The following is a 19,959-nucleotide window of genomic DNA, read 5'->3' as shown; positions in this document are numbered from 1 at the left end:
ATGATAGTTTTACCAAGAGTAATGTAAACAAGAGAAAGGTAGAGGAAAAGCTAAATAATGTATAGTGATAGCCTACAGATTTGTAGTAAATTTTGGAGATGATATTGGTTTTTAGTCTTTCTTTGTACTTTCATGTAATGAAACAGCAGAACCTCACCAGTTGTCATACAGTAATTGGTGGCCTAGTTTAAAAGTATACTGTGCATAACCATAGCTTTGAAATCTTTGGTTACTATCTCAGAAACTTTTTATTTTCATGTTGAAGTGTTTTAATGTTTTATCTGAGTAAAAATTTTCAGTCATGAGATTTGACTTTTTGTTGAAAAAATGTCAGTCTTCCTTTTTTTTTTTTTTTAAAAAAAAAAAAACAAAAACAAATGTTCAAAGCACAAATTTAAACTTTATTAGTACTCTTGAGGAGGGCATAGTTTTTCTCAATGCAAGTTTCTTGTTTCCTAGGACAAATGTGTTACTTCACATTGTTATCCACTGAGTTAAGTGAGGAATCTTAAACTACAAACTCTTGCTGCTGAATTTCTAGGGAAAAAAGTCAAGTGTTAAAATGTCAAGATTAAAAAAATGTAGATTAAAACATGAACTAATGCATAAATTTGATGAGGATTTTTCCAGCTTTTTCCTTTCTTGTGTCCTAGAGTGTTATGCACCTGAAAACTTCTTGTCATATGTGACTAGGTACTTTCTAGATGAATAAGTTGCAGTTGTTGCAATATAATTGCTCCCTGTTTGTTTCCTAGGAAGTCCCGTGTGCTCTACTCAGGAATAAAGGTAGTACTGTTTTATAATTTGTTCAGTATATAATATGAAATAGTTTTGAAGTCTTAATGAGACAGCTCATTAGATTTGGTTTTGACTCAAGAAGTTGCCAAATATGCGATTCAATAGTCATCTTCAATTTCTGATGCTCATTTTGTATCTCTACTGTATGTTTCTGTCTTGGGTGGGTCTTTTTTTTTCTACTACAAAATTTCAGAGGGTGGCAGAACTTCTGAGCTCACTTAAGTTTTTCCTCATATTCTTTTGAGTTCTGGTTGTTCAGGATTTTCCTTGGCAATTTCTTCTTTATCGTAATATGTCTTTTGTTGTTTTTTGTTTTCAGTTTTTAGAGAGACTTAATGTATTTTATGTTAAATAAAGCAGATGATCTTTTTCAAGACTTAGAAGTCCTGAAAGCTGTTCCAAAAACTCTGTTCTGAAAGGCCTTCAATCAAAGCAGCAGTGAATCTTTGGATTTTGTCTGCATATCAAATTAAAGGATTTGATTATAAGATTATTTTGTCAGCATCACTTGACTAGAATTCTTCCTCAGGAGTTGTCTTGTAAGCTGGATTATGGCAACATTTCATGGAGCTGCTAAATGTAAATACATAAGGATGTCACAGTTCTACTCTATGTGGGACTGTAGTGCTGTCACCCTGTAAACACAACAATAGTCATAGAGCACCCTCTGGTATCTGCTGATGTTGTGGATGAACAAGAGAGATCACTTTAGGGAAGGGAAATGAACGAATGAATGGATGTTTCTGGCCATTCCCACCACTCCATTTATGTAAGAAAGATAGGAGACCTGAAACAGCAGTGAACTGCACCATAGTAGTAATCCACTGTAACTGGCTAAACTCCTGTTGGAGGAGCTCTCTAAGTGTAGTCTTTGCTGCCTTTGCCTGTATTTTGTGCTGGTTGTTTACCCTCTAGAAAGGTGTGGATACTTGCTTGGAGAGTTCAGATATTTACCACGTACACAAAGAATTGCTCATCCTGCTTTTTAGTGATTGATACTGGGAGCAGTTCATATGCTATTTAATTGTTAAAACTGAAGAATCTCAATCTAGAGACGTTTTAGTTGATGGATCCATGTCATACTGAGGTACTCAGTACGAGGTCAGTAATGTAGTAATCTGCATATTTCCTAAGTTGAACTTCTAGCTATGAGGATGTAAAAACATTTAAGAACTCAGAAATAGTTGTTCACATTGCTTGAGGATAGTAGTAAGTTTATTTGTGGTCTAATCAGTGTATCAGGAAGTCCTATTTTGTCTGTTCTGTTTGCAGAGTGTATGGTACAAAGAATAATGTGAAATAAACTGCTCTCCAAAAATCTTTTTGAACAAGGGCTTGTTTAAAGCAAGGCAAGTGTTTACCTGGGGAATTAATGTGGAAGTGCAACTAATTTATGTTTTTGTGCACTAACTTCCCACACTGCTCTTCTCTAGACCAGACCTTAGAACGTCCTTAGCCTAATATTGTGGCTTAAGCTTTTATTCTCAGTGTGAGCAAATAGCAAATCATGACTTATGTCACAATTATTTTTTTTAATAGCTGCTATTACCTTTATGTGCGACAAGCGATGCAACAAGAAGAGGTCGTGTGGACGACACAAGTGTAATGAAGTTTGCTGTGTGGTAAGCCCAGTGTGGTTTTATAGAAACTGCTTGTAATGAAGCATTTGTGTTTTGTTGTGAAGTTAAGACTTTTTGTTTTTATGCCCTTGCATTTTTGTGTATTTTGAATCTCTGTTTCCAATACAAGTCATGCTCCAAAAGTTTGTGTGTGCATTTATTCTGCAAAATTCATTTTATGGGCATTGTAAAAACATGCTTTAGCTTAAATACAGTTAAAGGTGATAGATAAAGGCCTCAAGTTGTGTGAGAGGAGGTTCTTGTTCAATGTTAGGAACCTTTTTTTTTCCTCTGGAAGAATGATCAAGTGATGCAACAGGCTGCCCGGGGAAGTAGTGGAGTCACCATCCCTGTAGATGTTCAAGAAACACGTAGATGTGGCAATTGAGAACATGGGCATAGTGGTGATAGATTGATGGTTGGTCTTTTCAAGCTTAATAATTCTATAATTTTTAAAATCGAAGTAAAGATACTTTTTGTTAGTTTACTGATTCCAAGGAAAAGGACAGAGGGTGTGATATTACTTAGCTCCATCATAGATTTTAGTTTTAAGTCCGCAATTGGAATCTTAACAGGATAAACTTTAAAAGTGGTGTATACCTGCTGTGATGAAAAGTTGTATGTGTCAGGCCTGAGCTGTTTTTTTCAGAATATAGTTCTGACAGTACAGAATCACAGAATGGTTGAGTTTGGAAGGGACCTCTGGAGTCTTCTGGCCTCTTCTCAGGCCGTGCCACGCAGAGCCACTTGCCCAAGATCATGTCCAGACAGCAGCTGAAAAGTTGCAGGAATGAAGACGCCAGAGCAACTGTTGGTGACTTGAGCCAGTGGTCAGTCACCTGCAGTCAATGAATATTTAGTAATGTTCATGGGGAATGTCCCATGTCTCAGTTTGTGCCCATTGCCTCTCGCCTTGGCACAGGGCACTACTAACAGCATAGCTCCATCTTTTAGGGACCTGCATAAATTGATAAGGTCCCTCCCAAGCATCCTCTTCTCTAGTCTAAGGAGTCCCAGCTTTCTTCTCCTTTATTCACAGGAGAGAGATTCTAGTTTGTTCATAATCTTCTCAATCCTTTGCTGGAATCCCTTGTGTATGCCAATGTAACTCTTAATACAGAGCCCAGAACTGGAAACAGTATTGCAGGTGCAGCCTAAACAATACTGAATAGAATGAAAAATAAACAGATTTAGCATCTTCAAGTTCCAGCACAAATTTTCCTTCTGATTCCCTAAATGTGTTCTGTATGGCAAAAGAAGGTGATGACAGTGCCTTCAAATCACATACAGGTGATAAAGAAAGAAACAGGCTTACCCCTTCCAGCGACCAGTGTTGGCTGAAGAGGAGTGTTATCTTTACCCAAAGATAGCCATTCACTCAGCTGCTAACCTTTAAATGAGAGTGAGGAGGAGTGGATCCAGGCTCCCCCCCTTCTGGTCACTCAGGTGTGTTGCTTTTACCTGAGTTCCCTGGGTAGCCACCTGGTGCTTAACCATTGGTTCAGGCTGTGACCTGGCAATTTCACTGCATTCCACCCTTTCACAGTACGAACCAATGATTGATTGATTGGCTGGGGGTAAGCTACTGCTGTTTTGGTGACCCAAAGTGCAATGCTCATTCAGTCCCTGTCATTGTATAGGATGTTAAGGCACTGCAGGCGATTGCTGACAGTCTTTTTGTTGTTCTGTTGGGCCAGTACTTGATTTCTTTGAAAAAGATACACCTCTAGAAAAACTGGTAGCCACTCAGACTTGCACTTGCTGGTTTAGGTAAATGTTGGGGAAGTTTTTTGCTTAGAGGCTGTTGAGATGCTGGAACAAGTTGCCCAGAGAGGTTGTGGATGCCCTGTCCTCAGAGGTGATCGAGGACTGGCTGGACGGGGCCATGGGACCTATTCTGGTGCTTGATCTAGCAGTTAGCAGCCCTGCCCATGGCAAGGGGTTAGGGCTAGATGATCTTTGAGGTCCCTTCCAACCTGAGCCATTCTATGACACCAGATTCAGGACCCTTGTAGGCAGGAATCCACTGTAATTAATGGGTCCTCCTTGACAGATCCTTGTCTTTGTCACCTGGAGGAGAGAGTTGACCTTTAAAATATCTTCTTATTTCTTCCTAGTGGTTTTGCAATTGCCGGGTTATGACTTCACAGAAGAAAGAAGCCTATTGATTTTATGGTTTAATTTTGCTTTTCTTTTGTGCCTTCCCGCAGGACACAGAACATAAATGTTCTTTGGTTTGTGGTCGCAAACTCAACTGTGGACTTCATAGATGTGAAGAGCCTTGTCACCGGGGCAGTTGTCAAACCTGCTGGCAAACAAGTGTGTACAATGCTTTTTTTCTTACATGTTATAGAAATGTATTCACTTTAATTGATCAGAGTTGGACATGGAATTTGATCAGAGCCTGAAGATCTGTAGTTTGCTCTCATTGTTTTGTTTTGTTTTTTTATAGTGGAAAAGAAAGTTATTCTATTTTAGATGAGTTAGTAACTTTATTAAATTTTACTTGAATTAAAGTGAAATATGTTCAGTTACATTGATCAGCAATCGCTTAAACTTTGAGGACAATCATGCAAAAGTAAAAATTTTAAAAAAAGTTTAGAATGTCAAAGTTGATGGAACTCTTCTGTTGACAAGTTAGTAAATTTTATAGATACTGGAATATATAGCAGAATCTGTTTAGGTGTTTAAAAATTAGACTTTCCCATGTTGGTGTGCGAGTGATTTTTCTCTAGACGGACTGTCTGTGGAAGTAGATGCCAGTTGTGTGTCATAGGCTTTTTGGTCATGCCCTAGATGATGGATGTACTAAAAAAATTGCTTCAAATAGATTGATAACCATGAGGTACTATTTTGTTATGAACTACTAAGCTACAGATTTGAGCTGATGCAGCAGCTTTATCTGAGTGTGTACTCTGTTAAAATCTGTGTCAGATTAAGATACTAGTTTTCCACAACTGCTTCTCTCCACTTGATGTAGGAAACCATATGACCTTTATAATAGTGAATACTAAGCTTTCTGATCTTGGCCTGAAATGGAAAGAAGAATGCTTTTGTATTTCAGAGTGCATGCTGGTAGGACCTTTCTTTAGAAAACAAATCTTACCGTGTCCAAACATTCTCTTTTAAAAAATCAACATAGTAACCTGAAAATAGGCCAGGTCGTTTCAGTAACTTCAGTCTAGCGAAGGCAGAACAAAGTTAGTCAAAAGAGACTTGGTGACCCTTGGAAAGATGTTGAATGGATCAGAAGCGCAGGTAATGTTCTCCTTTCTCCTCCCAGTTCAAGGTGGGAATTCAGGAAAGGGAAGAAAAGATAACGTGAGATCCAGTGTGTTGACATTGTGTGACATGAGAGACCAGGTGCGGCAAGAGTGTTCTGGGCAGCAGGCTGGCTGGACTTATTAGCAAGCTTTGAACTAGATTCAGGGAGGGAAGGGGATGTATTTCTGAATGATGAAGAGCCAGGGGACACTGTCACTCTAGGAAGCAGCAGGGAAAAGACCTCAGAATTATTCCAAAAGAACAACCACGTGCATCAGTACAGGTTAGGGGATGACCTGCTGGAGAGGAGTTCTGCGGAGATAGACTGGGGACCTGGTGGACAGCAGATTGGCCGTGAGCCAGCGGTGTGCCCTTGTAGCAAAGAAGGCCAGTGGTATCCTAGGGCCCATTAAAAAAAAGCGTGTGGGCAGCAGGTTGAGGGAGGTTCTCTACTTCGTCATGGTGAAGCCACATTTACACTACTGTGTCCATATCTGGGCTCCCCAGTTCAAAAAAAGACAGGGATCTCCTAGAAGGAGTCTAGTGGAGGACCACAAAGATGATTAAAGGCCTGGAGCATCTCCTGTGAGGAAAGGCTGAGTAACCTGAGTATGTTCAGCCAGAGAAAAAGAGTACTGAGAGGGGATCTGATAAATGTTTGTAAATGTCTAAAGGAAGGTGGGAGGCAAATGGATGAGGCCAGACTCTTCATGTTGTGTAGTGATGAGACATGGAATAATGACCTAGAACTTGATCATAGGAAGTTTTGTACTATCATGCAGAAGAACTCCTTTATGGTGAGGGTAACAGAGCACTGAAACAAGTTGCCCAGAGAGGTTGTGGAGTCTCCTTCTGTGAAGATAGAATTGCTTAGTTTGGAAAAGAGCTTCAAGATCATCAAGTCCAACCACAGCCTAACCATACTACCCTATCAACCCTCTCCTAAATCATGTCCCTGAGCACCACATCCGAATGGTTTTTAAACACATCCAGGGATGGTGACTCAACCACCTCCCTTGGGAGCCTATTCCAGTGCTTAACAACACTTTAGCCTAAACTAATCCTGCTGCAACTTAAAGCTGTTTCTCCTCATCCTGTTACATGTCACCAGTGAGAAGAGACCAGCCCCACTCTCGCTGTAAGCACCTTTCAGATATTGGAAGAGAGCAATTAGGTCTCCTCTCAGCCTCCTCTTCCCCAGACTGAACAGCCCCACTTCCTTCAGTCTCTCCTCACAGGCCATATTCTCCAAGCCCTTCACAGCCTTGTTGCCCTCCTTTGGACCTGCTCCAGCACCTCAGTGTCCTTCTGTACTGAGCTGCCCCAAACTGAACACAGCACTGGAGGTGAGGCCTCACCAGTGCCGAGTCCAGGGGCAGGATGACTTCCCTGGTGCTGCTCACCACAGCATTCCTGATCCAAGCCAGGATGCCATTGGCCTTCTTGGCCACCTGGGCACACTGCTGGCTCATGTTCAGCCCACTGTCCATCAGCACACCAAGGTCCCTTTGGTGTCAAGCAGCTTTCCAGCCACTCCTCCCCAGGCCTGTAGGGTTGCCTGGGGTTGTTGTGACCAAAATGCAGGACCTGACACTTGGCCCTTTTGACACTCATCCAGTTTGCCTTGGCCCATTGATCCAGTCTATCCAGGTCCCTCTGTAATGCCTCAGGCAGACCAACACTCCCTCCCAACTTGGTGTCGTCTGCAAACTTACTGAGGGTGCACTCAATCCCCTCATCAAGATCATTAATGAAGATGTTAAATAGAAGCAGCCCCATACCGAGCTCTGGGTGCATCAGTTCATAAACTGATTAAGAGGATCCATATAGCACTAAATGGCGTGACGTATACAGAAGAGATTCTACGTCAAATTCTACAGAGTGATGCTCTTTTGATAATTTGGTCTGAAATCTTCCCAGCACCATGTGCTGGTCTGGGCAAAAGGATGAAATCTGTTCATACACAAGAGAATGATAAAACAATGAAAATTCAAAATTAGAAGGAGCTGGAAAGAAATGCGGGCTAGGTTCTTCCAATTCAGGATAGAGTCAGATATGTAAAGAAGGAAAACAAGCTGTAGAAAGGATTTTGAATGAGTGAGAGGCAAAATTTGGATGCTGTGCTTTTGGAAAGGGAATTCAAGATATCTCCCTGTTTTTGAGTCAATGATAGGACAAGAACAGCTTTCTACTTCACAAGAGCATTACTTCTGCTACAGTTTAAGATGTTGTCAAAGAACCACTCTAAAAGCAAACATAGCTGTTATGAAATGGCTGTAGTCCATTTCATATCTTGTGGGAAGCACAGGAGGTGGTGATTTCACTATTGTGGTTCTTAGTATAAAAAATAAAAAAAAAGATGCCAGAATATAACATTTGCATTTTCTTTTAAAATTTCTCTTAGGGAAGTACAGATACAGAGTTACATCTCTTGTGACTTGCTTTTTCAGGTTTTGATGAGTTGACTTGTTACTGTGGGGAATCAGTGATTTACCCCCCTGTTCCTTGTGGCACTCAGCCACCAGAGTGCAAAAAAACATGCACCAGGCCACATGACTGTGATCATCCAGGTAAGTCAAGCTATTCATTTAAAAAAAAAAAAAATCAAAACATAGTACATACATGGGTCTGTTTGAAAAAAAAAAAATTTACGCTTTTGTTAGCTATTTTTGCAGTGGCTTAATATTTTCAAAAGCTTATACTTCAAAACTAACTAAAAATTTGCCATGAGTAACTGTAGTGGTACTTTTAACTTGTAAAACAACACATTATTCTTTCTGATCCAGATAGCAACATTCAGGCATCATTAATAGTCACAACACGTTAAACCATGAGTGTCCAACTTTTTGGTTTGCCTGGGCTGTGCTGAGGAATTGTCTTGTGCTGCATATCCATGAGTTTCTCCAAAAGTGGTGCCTCTTATTTATTTCCATGGAAACTACAGCTGATACAAAGAAAACAGTCACACTGTTTTCCAGCACAGTCACTGCCATTAGCTGTGTGTTTTTTACCAGCGATGAACAAGAGCCTGCACACAAGCTCATAAAAATCAGAGCGCTGGTAGCTTGGTTGTTGAGCAATGAGTTGTGCCTAGAGCCACCCGTGGTGAAGAGCTCCCACCTCTATAGCAGGCAGTGGGCTGCATGCAGCCTGCAGGCCATGTGTTGGTCATGCTTGCATTAGATGTTTCATTTAATTAGAGAGAACATGCTCTATTGAAAGAGTAGAATAATCTAGTGAACAGTAGTGAATAGTTGGTTTCTGAGTTCCTTGAAATTGCACTGAGTGAAAGCCTGTGCTGTAACAGGTTGGACAGATACGCTTTGTTATATTCTGTCTAATAGTGTAATCCTGCTCAGAAGTTACAAATGTTTTCTATTCTGTTTAGTTTTGAAAATGCAGAAGACTGTTCACCTAAAAATCTGCCATTGTAATTTTTAAAGACTATTTTAAAGAACAAATGATCCCTGCATGAAGCATCTTTCCTCCCATTAATTGTGTACTAATGACCAACTCATATGTAATAATCCATAGTGTCTCTTTTAAGGCGTTTGGCTGAAGTATGGTAATAAAACTGTTTTTTAATCTATGGCTGCAGTGTACCATTCATGTCATAGTGAGGAGAAGTGTCCACCCTGTACCTATCTCACTCAGAAATGGTGTATGGGCAAACATGAAGTAAGTCTTAGTGTTTCTGTATTCTTAATAATGTGTCGCTTGAAAATTGTTCTTGATGTTCTGGATGTACTTTTATGTTTATGTAACTTAAGGGATAACCAGGTGATGTTTCAGCTTCTAAGACTGTTGAGTTGTATTTTCACGGCTTCTTTGGAATGGAATATATTATTGGAGTTGGTATTTAATACGATTAAATAGGAAAAGTCTTATCTTTTATGCCATGTGTATTCATACTAACTGATGTTAATGGACTGTGACATAAAGAACGCTGTCTTTGTCCAAAGTACTTCAGTATTACATTTCTTGTGTGGATAATTGCCAAAGAAAGGTGTTAATAACAGAAGTGCTTTGAGATTGGCTGTTATAATTACTGATTTTCTTTTGTGTTGTCTTTCTCCCCTCTTTCAGCTGCGAAGCAATATTCCCTGTCACCTCACTGACATTTCCTGCGGACTTCGCTGCAATCAAATGTTAAAATGTGGAATGCACAAATGTAAAAGAATCTGTCATAAAGGGGAATGTCTTATAGATGAAGAATGTAAACAGCCATGTATTATTCCAAGACTGTATTGTAATCATCCCTGTATGGCTCCGTGTCATCCTTCTTCGCCCTGCCCAACAACATCCTGCTGTGCAAAGGTTAGATGCTCAGTGAAAATTAACTGCAAATTCACTGACAAGTAGTATGATTACCTACCAGCCAAAAACATTACTGACAAAAAGTTACTGTTTTTTAATACCAGAAATGTCATGCTATCTTGTAACTTAAAATATCAAGTAATGTCATAGAGCTTGTTTCTTTTACTTTTTAGAATTATTTATCATTAAAGTACAGATCACCTCTCTCACTTCCCTCCCTGAACAAAAAAAAAAAAGGAAAAAAAAAGTTTAAACCAGCTGCTGTCTTTGTGTAATGCACCAGGTTGAACTTCAGTGTGAATGTGGAAGAAGAAAGGAGAGTATGATTTGCTCAGAAGCATCCAATACATATCAGAGGTTTGTACTATGATAATTATTTTACTTCTTTTACTAGATGTTTGCAGTTTGATTGGATTTCAGTATTGGCAATATATTCCATTCATGAAGTTTTTCACACTCAACACCTACAGATTCTTTTTCTCTGTTCCTCTGAGCCTCCATATCAGCTATGCTGTTCTGTGACACATTTCTCTTTTTGCTGTCAGTCTGTAACTGTCTTGGCATGTCACAGCTTGGATTTTCCATCTATGGAATTCTAATTCAGACATCTGAACGTAGGTGACGGTATCTAACAGTCCACATGTGAGTTGATGTCAAAATTCCCATTGATGTCTGATGGAACCTGGTCAGTGCAGATGATGGAATTTAAAGAGTGATAAAGCTGAAATAGGCAGCTAAATTTAGGTAGTTGAATAACTTTTTAGATTTCATGGTCAGTAATGAGAGCTTTGGTTCTTAATGTCTAAATCTTGATTTTCAATATGCAAGCTGGGTCCTACCTAACTTTTTTTTTTTTTTTTTTTTTTTTTCCCAATAAATTGGTCTCTAAATCCTATTTCTAAACTACACTTATGTCAGAGGGCAAAGAAGGGACAAGGAAAACAAGAATCAAGTCAAACTTTGAAAGTTACGGAATAGAAATAGCAAAATAGAGACAATAAAAACTCATTTTTACTCTTTGATTGAGAAGGAATAGAAAAAATAATTTGGAGGATTGAAGTGCAACAAAAACTGTGCTCTACATACCAGTATATAGGAGAGAGTAGATGTAGATGCTTCTTGTCTTTCAAAGAAAGCTTCCTAATGATTTTTTCAGCTCTGTTATTTGAGGAACTATCCCAGCTGAGGATGCATTGCTTTTCTTACTGATCAATGCCCAGAATTAAATTCTTCAGAAGGTGGCTTAGCATCTACCTAACAGGTTCCTTAGTACTGTGAAAATGCATTAATCAGAAGCATTAAGAACCAATAGTAAGTAGACTTAAAGGAATTTTGTGCTTTTTTTTTTGTTTTCCACTACTAATATAAGCCAAAAGATTGGCTCAACATTGAATTATCATTTAGAATTGGCATGGGCTTGTCACTGATGATAAGCTGGATGGTAACTGCATTGCAAGTTTGTGTCTTTGAAGCCTGTTATATTTCCACTATTTCTGAGGCTCAGGCACTCCAAAAACACTCGTGTAGGGAAGATGGTACATGTGAAGTCAGTGAGAGTGTGTGTATAAGCCAAGCCAATGGAAGGAAACAAAGCATTCGGTTTAAAGCGTTTGTATCTCTTGGTTCACACATGTTCAATTGACTGACATTACCAACAAAATAACCGTGTGATGTTAGCAAACACAGTGTTTAATGCTTGCTCATTTTGTGTCTCTAACTGTTCAGATCGCCAAAACATTAAAAAACTCCAGTTTTATAGGAGTTAGGTTTGCATTTTTCCACCATCCTCAGTTTTGAGACTAAACAGAAAACCAAACTGCTCCCGTGGTACTGCTGTGGAGAGTTCACCAAGCTAATGGAGCGTCCAGGTTTCTCAAAAATGTTACTGAGAGTGATTTACCAAGTTCAAAGCTATTTAATATCACACAAAGGGTGCCCAAGGGAACGGGAAAGGGGCTCTGGAGCTCTATCTGTATATATGATATAGATGTTGTCCTGTCATCTGATGGCCTGTTTCTCTGTCACAGCCTGATAAATTTGAAGCTGGTAGTGTATCTCAATGCTGCTTTTTTTTAGTGTAATATGATTATCCTTCTTGATGTGTGAACAGTTGTTTTCTGAATGTCATGTGAAGTTTGGAGACGAACGTATCCTTTTATTTGAGAATTATCAGGAAAGACAGTTCAGAGACCAGAATTTTAGATGTGGGATTTTGAGACATATGGGATATTTCACTTTAAAATGTGCTGTGTATTTTATTTGTAGAAATTTTAGCTAGAAAATGAGACTAGAAAAGCTTGCTATTAATGGGAATGATGAAGAAGTTTTATGAAGAAAATTTAAAGTTTCATTAGGCATTTCATTATTTCCTTTTGGCTTGTATCACCCATATTTTCTAGGTAAACTTCAAAGTAATTATAAATCTACAGGTTTTAGTTGCATACAGATAAAGAAGAATCACAGGAAAGTTAAAAAGTATTGTTAAACCAATATGTTCAGGTGCAGTTTTAGTATTAAGTAAGAAGGAGTATTCACATTGTCTAGCTTAGACTTAGAATTGTTGTTCTGAATAATTTCATAAAGAAGCAAGGTTGTTATTTGCATGAGAGAGAGGTACCTCTTAATCTATATAAGTGGATAAACCAGGCGATTTAGAACTAGATCTCGGTTCTGTAATCTTACAAGGAAGCATGCTTGCTTTTCTTCTATCGGGATATCTAAGTGTGGAGCTTTATATACTATTTCCAAGATCTAATGAAATACTGTTCTTTTGCAGAATAGCTGCTATATCTATAGCCACTAAGTTAACGGATCTGCAGCTTGGAGATTCAGTGGAAATCAGTAGACTTATTACAAAAAAGGAAATGAAGCAGGCCAGGTAAGGACAGGCATGTAGAAATATGAAATCCTTGTGAGTATATGAAGAATAAGTGACTTGGAAAATGCATAGTATTATCAGTAGAATTCTGGTTAAAAGACTTTTAATAACCTAGTTCTACTTTAATACTGCTATTAGAATGTTTTACTATTTTTATATCTTTTTTTTTTTTCTTTTTTTTTTTAGAATGAGCTCTGTATCATTCCTTAGCTTCTTGTTATAATTACATACTGAACATCGTATTAGTTTCAGAGTTTCTCTCAGCAGATTCAGAATCACAGAATGATTGAGGTTGGAAGGGACTTTTGAAAGTCAGCTAGTCGCAACTCCTTGCTCTAGAGTCTAGAGCCAGAGCACTAGGGACAGACACTGCTCAGCTGCTCTGGACAACCTGTGCCAGTGCTCAGTCACCTGCACCTATACCATTGTCTCCTGCCTTGGCTCTGGACACTACTGAAAAGAGCCTGGGTCTGTTCTCTTTGTACCATCCCTTGAGGGATGTAGATAAATTGTGAAGGTCTTTGTCAAGCTTCTTCTCTAGTTTGAACAGTCCCAGTTCTCTCAGCCGTTCTTATTACAGGACAAGTACTGCAGTCCATTCAGTCAGCCCTTTGTTGGACTCCCTTTGGTATGCTGAAATATCTGTAGTACAGAGGAACCCAAAACTGGATGCAGTACTCCAGGATTAGCCTCACAAGTGCTGAGTTAAGGGAGGGATGACATCCATTGATGTGTTGGCGATATTTTGTTTAATGCAGCTCAGAATACCATAAGCTTTTCTTGTTGCAAAGGCACATTACTAACTTCAACTTTTGTCCGTGAGGCCCACAAATTCTTTGGAGTTCATCTGAATTTCCTCAGATTGCTGTTAGCATTCCTTTCTGGATTACTAAAAGGACTTATTTTATTTTTAGTGAATCTAATTGTTGTTTTCTTAATTCAGGTTGCAATGCGATGAGGAATGTTTAGCTCTTCAGAGGAACAGGTGGGCAACAACTTTACTTGCCTTTTTCCAAAAAACTCCAGATCTCATAAGTCAATGCAATGTGGAAAATAATTATTTTCTGTATGACCTACAGAACTGATAAATGTGGGGGTGATTATTGTGTTACAGAATCATGGAATCATCAAGGTTGAAAAAGACCTCCAAGATCATCTAGTCCAACTGTCTGCTTATCACTAATACGGTGCATTAAACAGTGTTCCTAAGTACTACATCTACCCTTTCCTTAAACATCTCCAGGGACAGTTACAGAACCACCTCCCTGGGAAACCTGTTCCAATGCCTGGCCATTCTTTTAGAGAAGACTTTTTTCCTAATGTCCAACCTGAACCTCCCCTGGAGGTTCTTCCCTTCAGGTAAAGTTGTAGAGAGGAATAAGGTCTTCCCTGAGCCTCCTCTTTTCCAGACTAAATAATCCCAGTTCCCTCAGCTGTTCCTCGTAAGGCCTGTGCTCCAGACCCCTCACCAGCTTCACCTGCCCTCCTCTGGATTCATTCCAGGGCTTTGATATCTTTCTTTTAGCGAGGGGCCCAAAACTGAGCACAGTATTTAGTGCTCAAGGTGTGGCTTCACCAGATGTGAATTGGAGGGGACAATCACCTCCATGCTCCTGCTGGCTATGCTGTTTCTGATACAAGCCAGGATGTCATTATTCATCTTGGCCACCTGAGCTCACTGCTGGCTCGTGTCAACCAACACCCCGAGGTCTGTTTCTTTCACACAGACTTCCAGCCACTCTGCTTTAAGCATGTAATGTTGTGTGGGGTTGTTGTGGCCAAAGTACAGGACTTCATCCCATTGGCCATTCAATAATGTCCATCCAGTGCCTACCTACTACCCACAGGCAGATCAACACTTCCTTCCAACTTGGTGTAATCTGCAAACTAACTGAGGGTGCACTCAATGCCCTCATCCAGGTCATCAGTGAAGATACTAAATAAGACAGGTCTTACCGCTGACACTGGGGAGCACCACGTGTGATCAGTTGCCAGTTGGATTTTACGACACTCACCACCAATAGGGATCTGTATTGAGCTGAGATTTAGTAGTACGGTATATTGAAGAGTCCTAAGTATTAGTATCAAATGTATAAAATCTGATCTTTTACATGTTGTTTATTCGCATTGGTAACTCAGCTGTTCAGTGAAAAAATGCTCCAGGTTGATTTTTTGTTGTTGTTTATGTGTGGTATTTTTGCTTTTTTTCTCTCCTACTGTTGAATTTAGGCGCCTTGCCGATGCTCTTGAAATAGATGATAATTCTGACCCTTTTAACACTCGTTCTTCTGGACCAAAGTACAGTGATCTTTTAAAAGAAGATGCCAGGTATGTATTTTAATGATGATGGATGTTGTAAATAAACAGTTTAGAGAGCAAGATGGAAAATCGATCATGATTCTATTCTCTTTCAGAAACCGAGATACAGATTTTCACTTTTTTACTACATTAAATCTCTTGCACATATTTCCCACATGTATGCTCTTTCTTTTTCTTTTGAGTACAATCGAATCTCACCTAGCCTTCATCTTGCTGCATTAAACTAACATCTCCTAATGGATTCGTTATTCTTGGCCTTTCAGAGTCTTTGCTAGCATCAGAGCCTGCCAGCGTTTCTTGTTAACTCCATGCTTCTTCCCACCCTTCAGTGTGAGTTCATGTTTTTCTGTAGCTTGCAGTACAGAATGTACTTCCTTGCATATTGACCTGGCACTTCCCTTTACTTATTAAGTTAAAACAGTTTTATGATGCTTGCTGCCAAATTTGGATAGACAAAACTGTGCAGAATTGAGAAGAGACTTTTTATTTTTTCATCACGGCTTCATCTCATGACATAAAAGGAAAGCTTGAAACTCTAAAGGAAATCTTGCTTTGTCAGCCTTAGTGGCAGAGGTGTGAACAGTCTGAAATTAGATTAGTCTGAAATTGATTACAATCCGCCTGCCAGAGCAGGAACACCTAGGTTAGGTCACACAAGAACTTGAGGCAGGTTTTGAATGTCTCCAGAGAAGAAGACCCCACAAGCTCTCTGGGCAGCCTGGTCCAGTGTTCTGTTATCCTCACCATGAAGGTTTTCCCATATTTTGGTGGAACCTGCTGTGTCCCAGCTTGCACCCACTGCCCCTTGTCCCGTCATTGGATGTCACTGAGCAGAGCCTGGCTCCATCCTCCTGACACTCACCTTTACATACTTACAGACATTAACGAGGACACCCCTCTTTCTCCTCCAAACTAGAGACCCAGCTCCCTCAGCCTCTCGTAAGGGAGCTGCTCCACGCCCTTAATCGTCTTTGTGGCTCTGTGCTGGGCTCTCTCCAGCAGTTCCCTGTCCTTGAACTGACACGATACTCCAGATGCGTTCTCACCAGGGCACAGGAGAGGGGAGGAGGACCTCTCTGGACCTACTAACCACACCCCTTCTAATACACCCCGGTGCCGTTGGCCTTCTTGGCCACAAGGGCACAGTGCTGGCTCGTGGTCATCCTGCTGTCCACAGGACCCCCAGGTCCCTTTCCCCTGTGCTGCATCCAGCAGGTCAGTCCCCAACCTGTACTGGTACCTGGACTTGTTCTTGCCCAGATGCAAAACTCTACACTTGCCCTTGTAATGAAACATAACGTTTCTCCCTGCCCAGCTCACCAGCCTGTCTAGGTCTTGCTGGATGGCAGCACAGTCTTCTGGCATGTCGTTCTTCCTGGTTTTGTGTCATCAGCAAATGACAGTAAGTAACAAGCCAAAAAGGTGGTGAGGTCCAGCTTCTGCTTTTTAGGGAAGTAGTAGAACTATGGGTTTTAGGTGATGGCCATTAAATTAGTTTCTGTATAGCTCATCTTACCAACTCATTTAAACTGCAGAGAATTAACATTCTCAGTCAGCTGGTAAAATCTGCTTTTTTCCCCTGACTACTTCAGTCTTGACTGTCTTGGAATTTCTTTTTGAAAGAGTGCTCACTTGGTTTAATATTGCTGATCACTTTCAGTTAATAGCTCTTTTACAGGTGCTTTTTTTTCTCTCTTTTTTTTTTTTTCTTTTTAAAGACATTTCGGGTGCTTGTAGACCATCTCATTGGACTGCTGTTTCCATTTTCTTTTTTTCTGTGGACATTTCATCTTAAAATTTGAATGTTCATGGCTGTCATTTAATTCATTTACTTTCTGACTCTGGATTTAAGTATGTTCCAAATAGATCTTTTTTTAGCTACTGATTTTTGTGTTAGCATTTCTTCCAAAATCTCGTGCTGCATCTGCTGACTTTGTTTCATAGATAGGTGTCTGGAGTGACCTTTATTTCTAACTCTGAGGGTTAAATCCGACAGTCTGTTTTTTGGAATTCTCTGAGTCGTATAAGACTTCTCTCAACTGAAGATTCAGGATTTCTGATAACTCCATTCAATGTGGTACTCATTTGATGAATGGGGACCTGTTATAAAACTTGGAAAGTTTTCCAATGATAGTCTGAGTCCATTTTAGCATCTGAGTCCATTGATTTAGTGATTTTGATAGACAAGCGACTCAATGTTGTCATTTTGCATATTTGCTTGAGACCACTTGATCATATGAAGTGGATCATGCCTTCACTTCAGCATCTAGCTTTGTAGGGCATTGAAATTCAGACGTAATTCATGAAATAATGTTGTCTTGCTCTGAAGTGGTGCCTTTGAAGAAGTAACTTTATTTACTGCTAACCTTGAGTTGGAAATCTTCATGTACCCTTTTTCTATGTGAAGATAATGTGCTAACAAATGTTAACCTTACTTTTGAAGTTAATTTACCTGCTCATTTGAAAAGAGAGTGTAAAGCTCACTCTGACAGATTCAATCTACTGTGATTAATTAGGGCAAACTAATTACAAAAATCCTTAAGATGTCATATCAAGAATGTTTGGTTTCCTTGCAGTTAGTCTTATTCTTCTATTGTTTTCGTTAATTCACCAGCCAGTGCACTTTTTTTCTATCTTGGAAAAGAATTTGACTCTTTAAAACCAGTACTTATTTTTATGTCTAATCATGTAATACCCATGGATTGCATTAATGACAAGTGGTTGAAAAACCACTGAAATGGCAGATTTAAAACCTTCATTTTACTGATCTGAAAATTTAGAGTTGTATTGTCAGACAGTTGTGCTGTATTGTAGAATTTTATGCTGTCTTCCAAGGCTTGGAAGGAAAATAATTCAAGATTTTCATAATAGTGCTGACGTTTTTAAAATGCCAATTGAGTTGTGTATAAACTGAAATGCAGTCTAAACTCTTGTATTTGCCTCAGTTAATTGAGATCTTTAACTTTGTTGTTGGTAAAAATAATGTTAAAAAAAATAAAGTCTTTGTACATTCAGTTGCCTCATTTACCTAGTATGTTGTTCTTGCAGGAAAGATTTAAAATTTGTCAGCGATGTTGAGAAGGAGATGAGAATGCTCGTGGAAGCTGTGAATAAGGTCAGTATTTGGGTGTTCGTTGAGTTATTAAAAGGAGCAGTTTTGTCCAGTTTGGGAGGAATCTGGATAATGTTAGTAGTAAGAATTAACACTATTTTTTGACTCTATTAGAATGCATATTTTTTGGTATAAGCAGAAAAAAGTTAGGATGCACAGTATTGGGATCACTTCTGTCACAGCAAAGGGGTAGTTTGTTTTTTGTTTTGTTTTTTGTTTAAATTAAAGTTCAAACAGTTCCAGACTTCAGCGCATCGGTCCTAAAGGAGAGAGTCCAGTGTGTGGAGTCTTGTAAAGATTACTAGGGGTCTGGAACATCTCTTAGGAGGAAAGGCTTGGGAGGAAAGGCTTAGGAGGAGAGACTTGGGAGTTCTTAGCCTTGAGAAAACAGGGTGGGGGATCCAGTCAACACTTAGAAATATCTAAAGGACTGATGTCCAGTAGATGGGTATTCAAAACTTGCCTTTCTTTGTAGCCTGCTCTAGGCTTTTGCAGGGGGGTTGGACTCAATAATCTCCAGGGGTCAGAGATTCAGATTTTGAGAATGAAAGCCCTAGGTTCTTCTGATCCCTGTTGCAGAAGTTGCTTGTAAATCTATGGATGCTTTCCAGCATTTGATGTATGTGGTAGTCCTCCTCTTTCTAGAAGGAAACTTGGGTTCAGCCACAGTTATCTGGCAGACTCCAGCATACCTAGAGAGGTCTATAGTACAGGCAAAATCATAGGCTTTTAGTAAAAGCAGAATTCTGCCTTCAGGCCTCCATGAACAAAGCAGCCAGAAACAGTGGTCTGCAGAACTGGAACATCAGTTCTTTAACTCCCACTGCTTTACATGCTGTTATGATGTGGAATACCAACAACAAAAATAAAAAAAACCGTGACAATAAATGACTGTTAAGATTCTGCAAAGCAGATTGAGTGTCTAATGAAAGTGTCTAATGCAGAAGAGAATGAAAAGTGTAAAACAAATCAGTCATGACAATACTTTCCCTATCTGACCTAAAGGATCCTAGAATCATTAAGGTTCAAAAAGATCTCTGAGGCCATTTAGTCCAACTGTCCCCCTACCACTAATATCGTGCACTGAACAGTGTTCCTAAGTACCACATCTGCCCTTTCCTTAAACACCTCCAGGGACAATGGCTCAACCACCTCTCTGGGCACCCTGTTCCAGTGCCTGATCACTCTTTCAGAGAAGACATTTTTCCTAATATCCAGCCTGAACCTCCCCTGGTGCAACGTGAGGTCCCTCTAGTCCTATTGCACGTTACATGGGAGAAGAGGCTGACCTCCACCTCACCACAGCCTCCCTTCAGGTAGTTGTGGAGAATAAGTTTTCAGCTGAGCCTCCTCCAGACTAAACAATCCCTCAGCTACTCCTTGTGCTCCAGACCCCTCATCTGTTTTAATGCCCTTCTCTGGACACGCTCCAGGGCTTTGCTGTGTCTTTCTTGTAGTGAGGAGCCCAAAGCTGAGCACAGTACTCAGTGCTCAAGGTGTGGCCTCACCAGATGTGAATGGGGGGGACAATCACCTCCGTGGTCCTGCTAGCCATGCTGTTTCTGATACAAGCCAGGATGTCATTAGTTGCCTTGGCCACCTGGGCACACTGCTGGCTCATGTTTAGCTGAGTGTCAGCCAACACCCCAAAA

At 39.9% G+C, this 19,959-nt stretch overlaps 1 protein-coding gene across 2 annotated transcripts in view; it reads left to right on the top strand.

Annotated features, from left to right (window-relative positions):
* NFX1 (nuclear transcription factor, X-box binding 1) overlaps positions 1–19,959 on the top strand; it is a 70,605-nt gene that overhangs the window by 37,779 nt on the left and 12,867 nt on the right. For both annotated transcript variants that reach the window (XM_052697658.1, XM_052697659.1), the window contains exons 11-21: positions 756–786; positions 2,338–2,420; positions 4,628–4,736; positions 8,132–8,251; positions 9,280–9,359; positions 9,768–9,998; positions 10,282–10,355; positions 12,775–12,876; positions 13,820–13,861; positions 15,106–15,204; positions 18,244–18,310. In XM_052697658.1, the coding sequence (XP_052553618.1) occupies positions 756–786; positions 2,338–2,420; positions 4,628–4,736; positions 8,132–8,251; positions 9,280–9,359; positions 9,768–9,998; positions 10,282–10,355; positions 12,775–12,876; positions 13,820–13,861; positions 15,106–15,204; positions 18,244–18,310 (1,038 nt within the window). The remainder of the gene's footprint in view (positions 1–755; positions 787–2,337; positions 2,421–4,627; positions 4,737–8,131; positions 8,252–9,279; positions 9,360–9,767; positions 9,999–10,281; positions 10,356–12,774; positions 12,877–13,819; positions 13,862–15,105; positions 15,205–18,243; positions 18,311–19,959) is intronic.

The sequence above is a fragment of the Tympanuchus pallidicinctus genome, unplaced genomic scaffold (genome assembly GCF_026119805.1).
Source record: "Tympanuchus pallidicinctus isolate F22 unplaced genomic scaffold, pur_lepc_1.0 scaffold31, whole genome shotgun sequence".
Lineage (NCBI taxonomy): Eukaryota > Metazoa > Chordata > Aves > Galliformes > Phasianidae > Tympanuchus > Tympanuchus pallidicinctus.
This window is presented reverse-complemented; position numbering and strand designations above follow the sequence as displayed.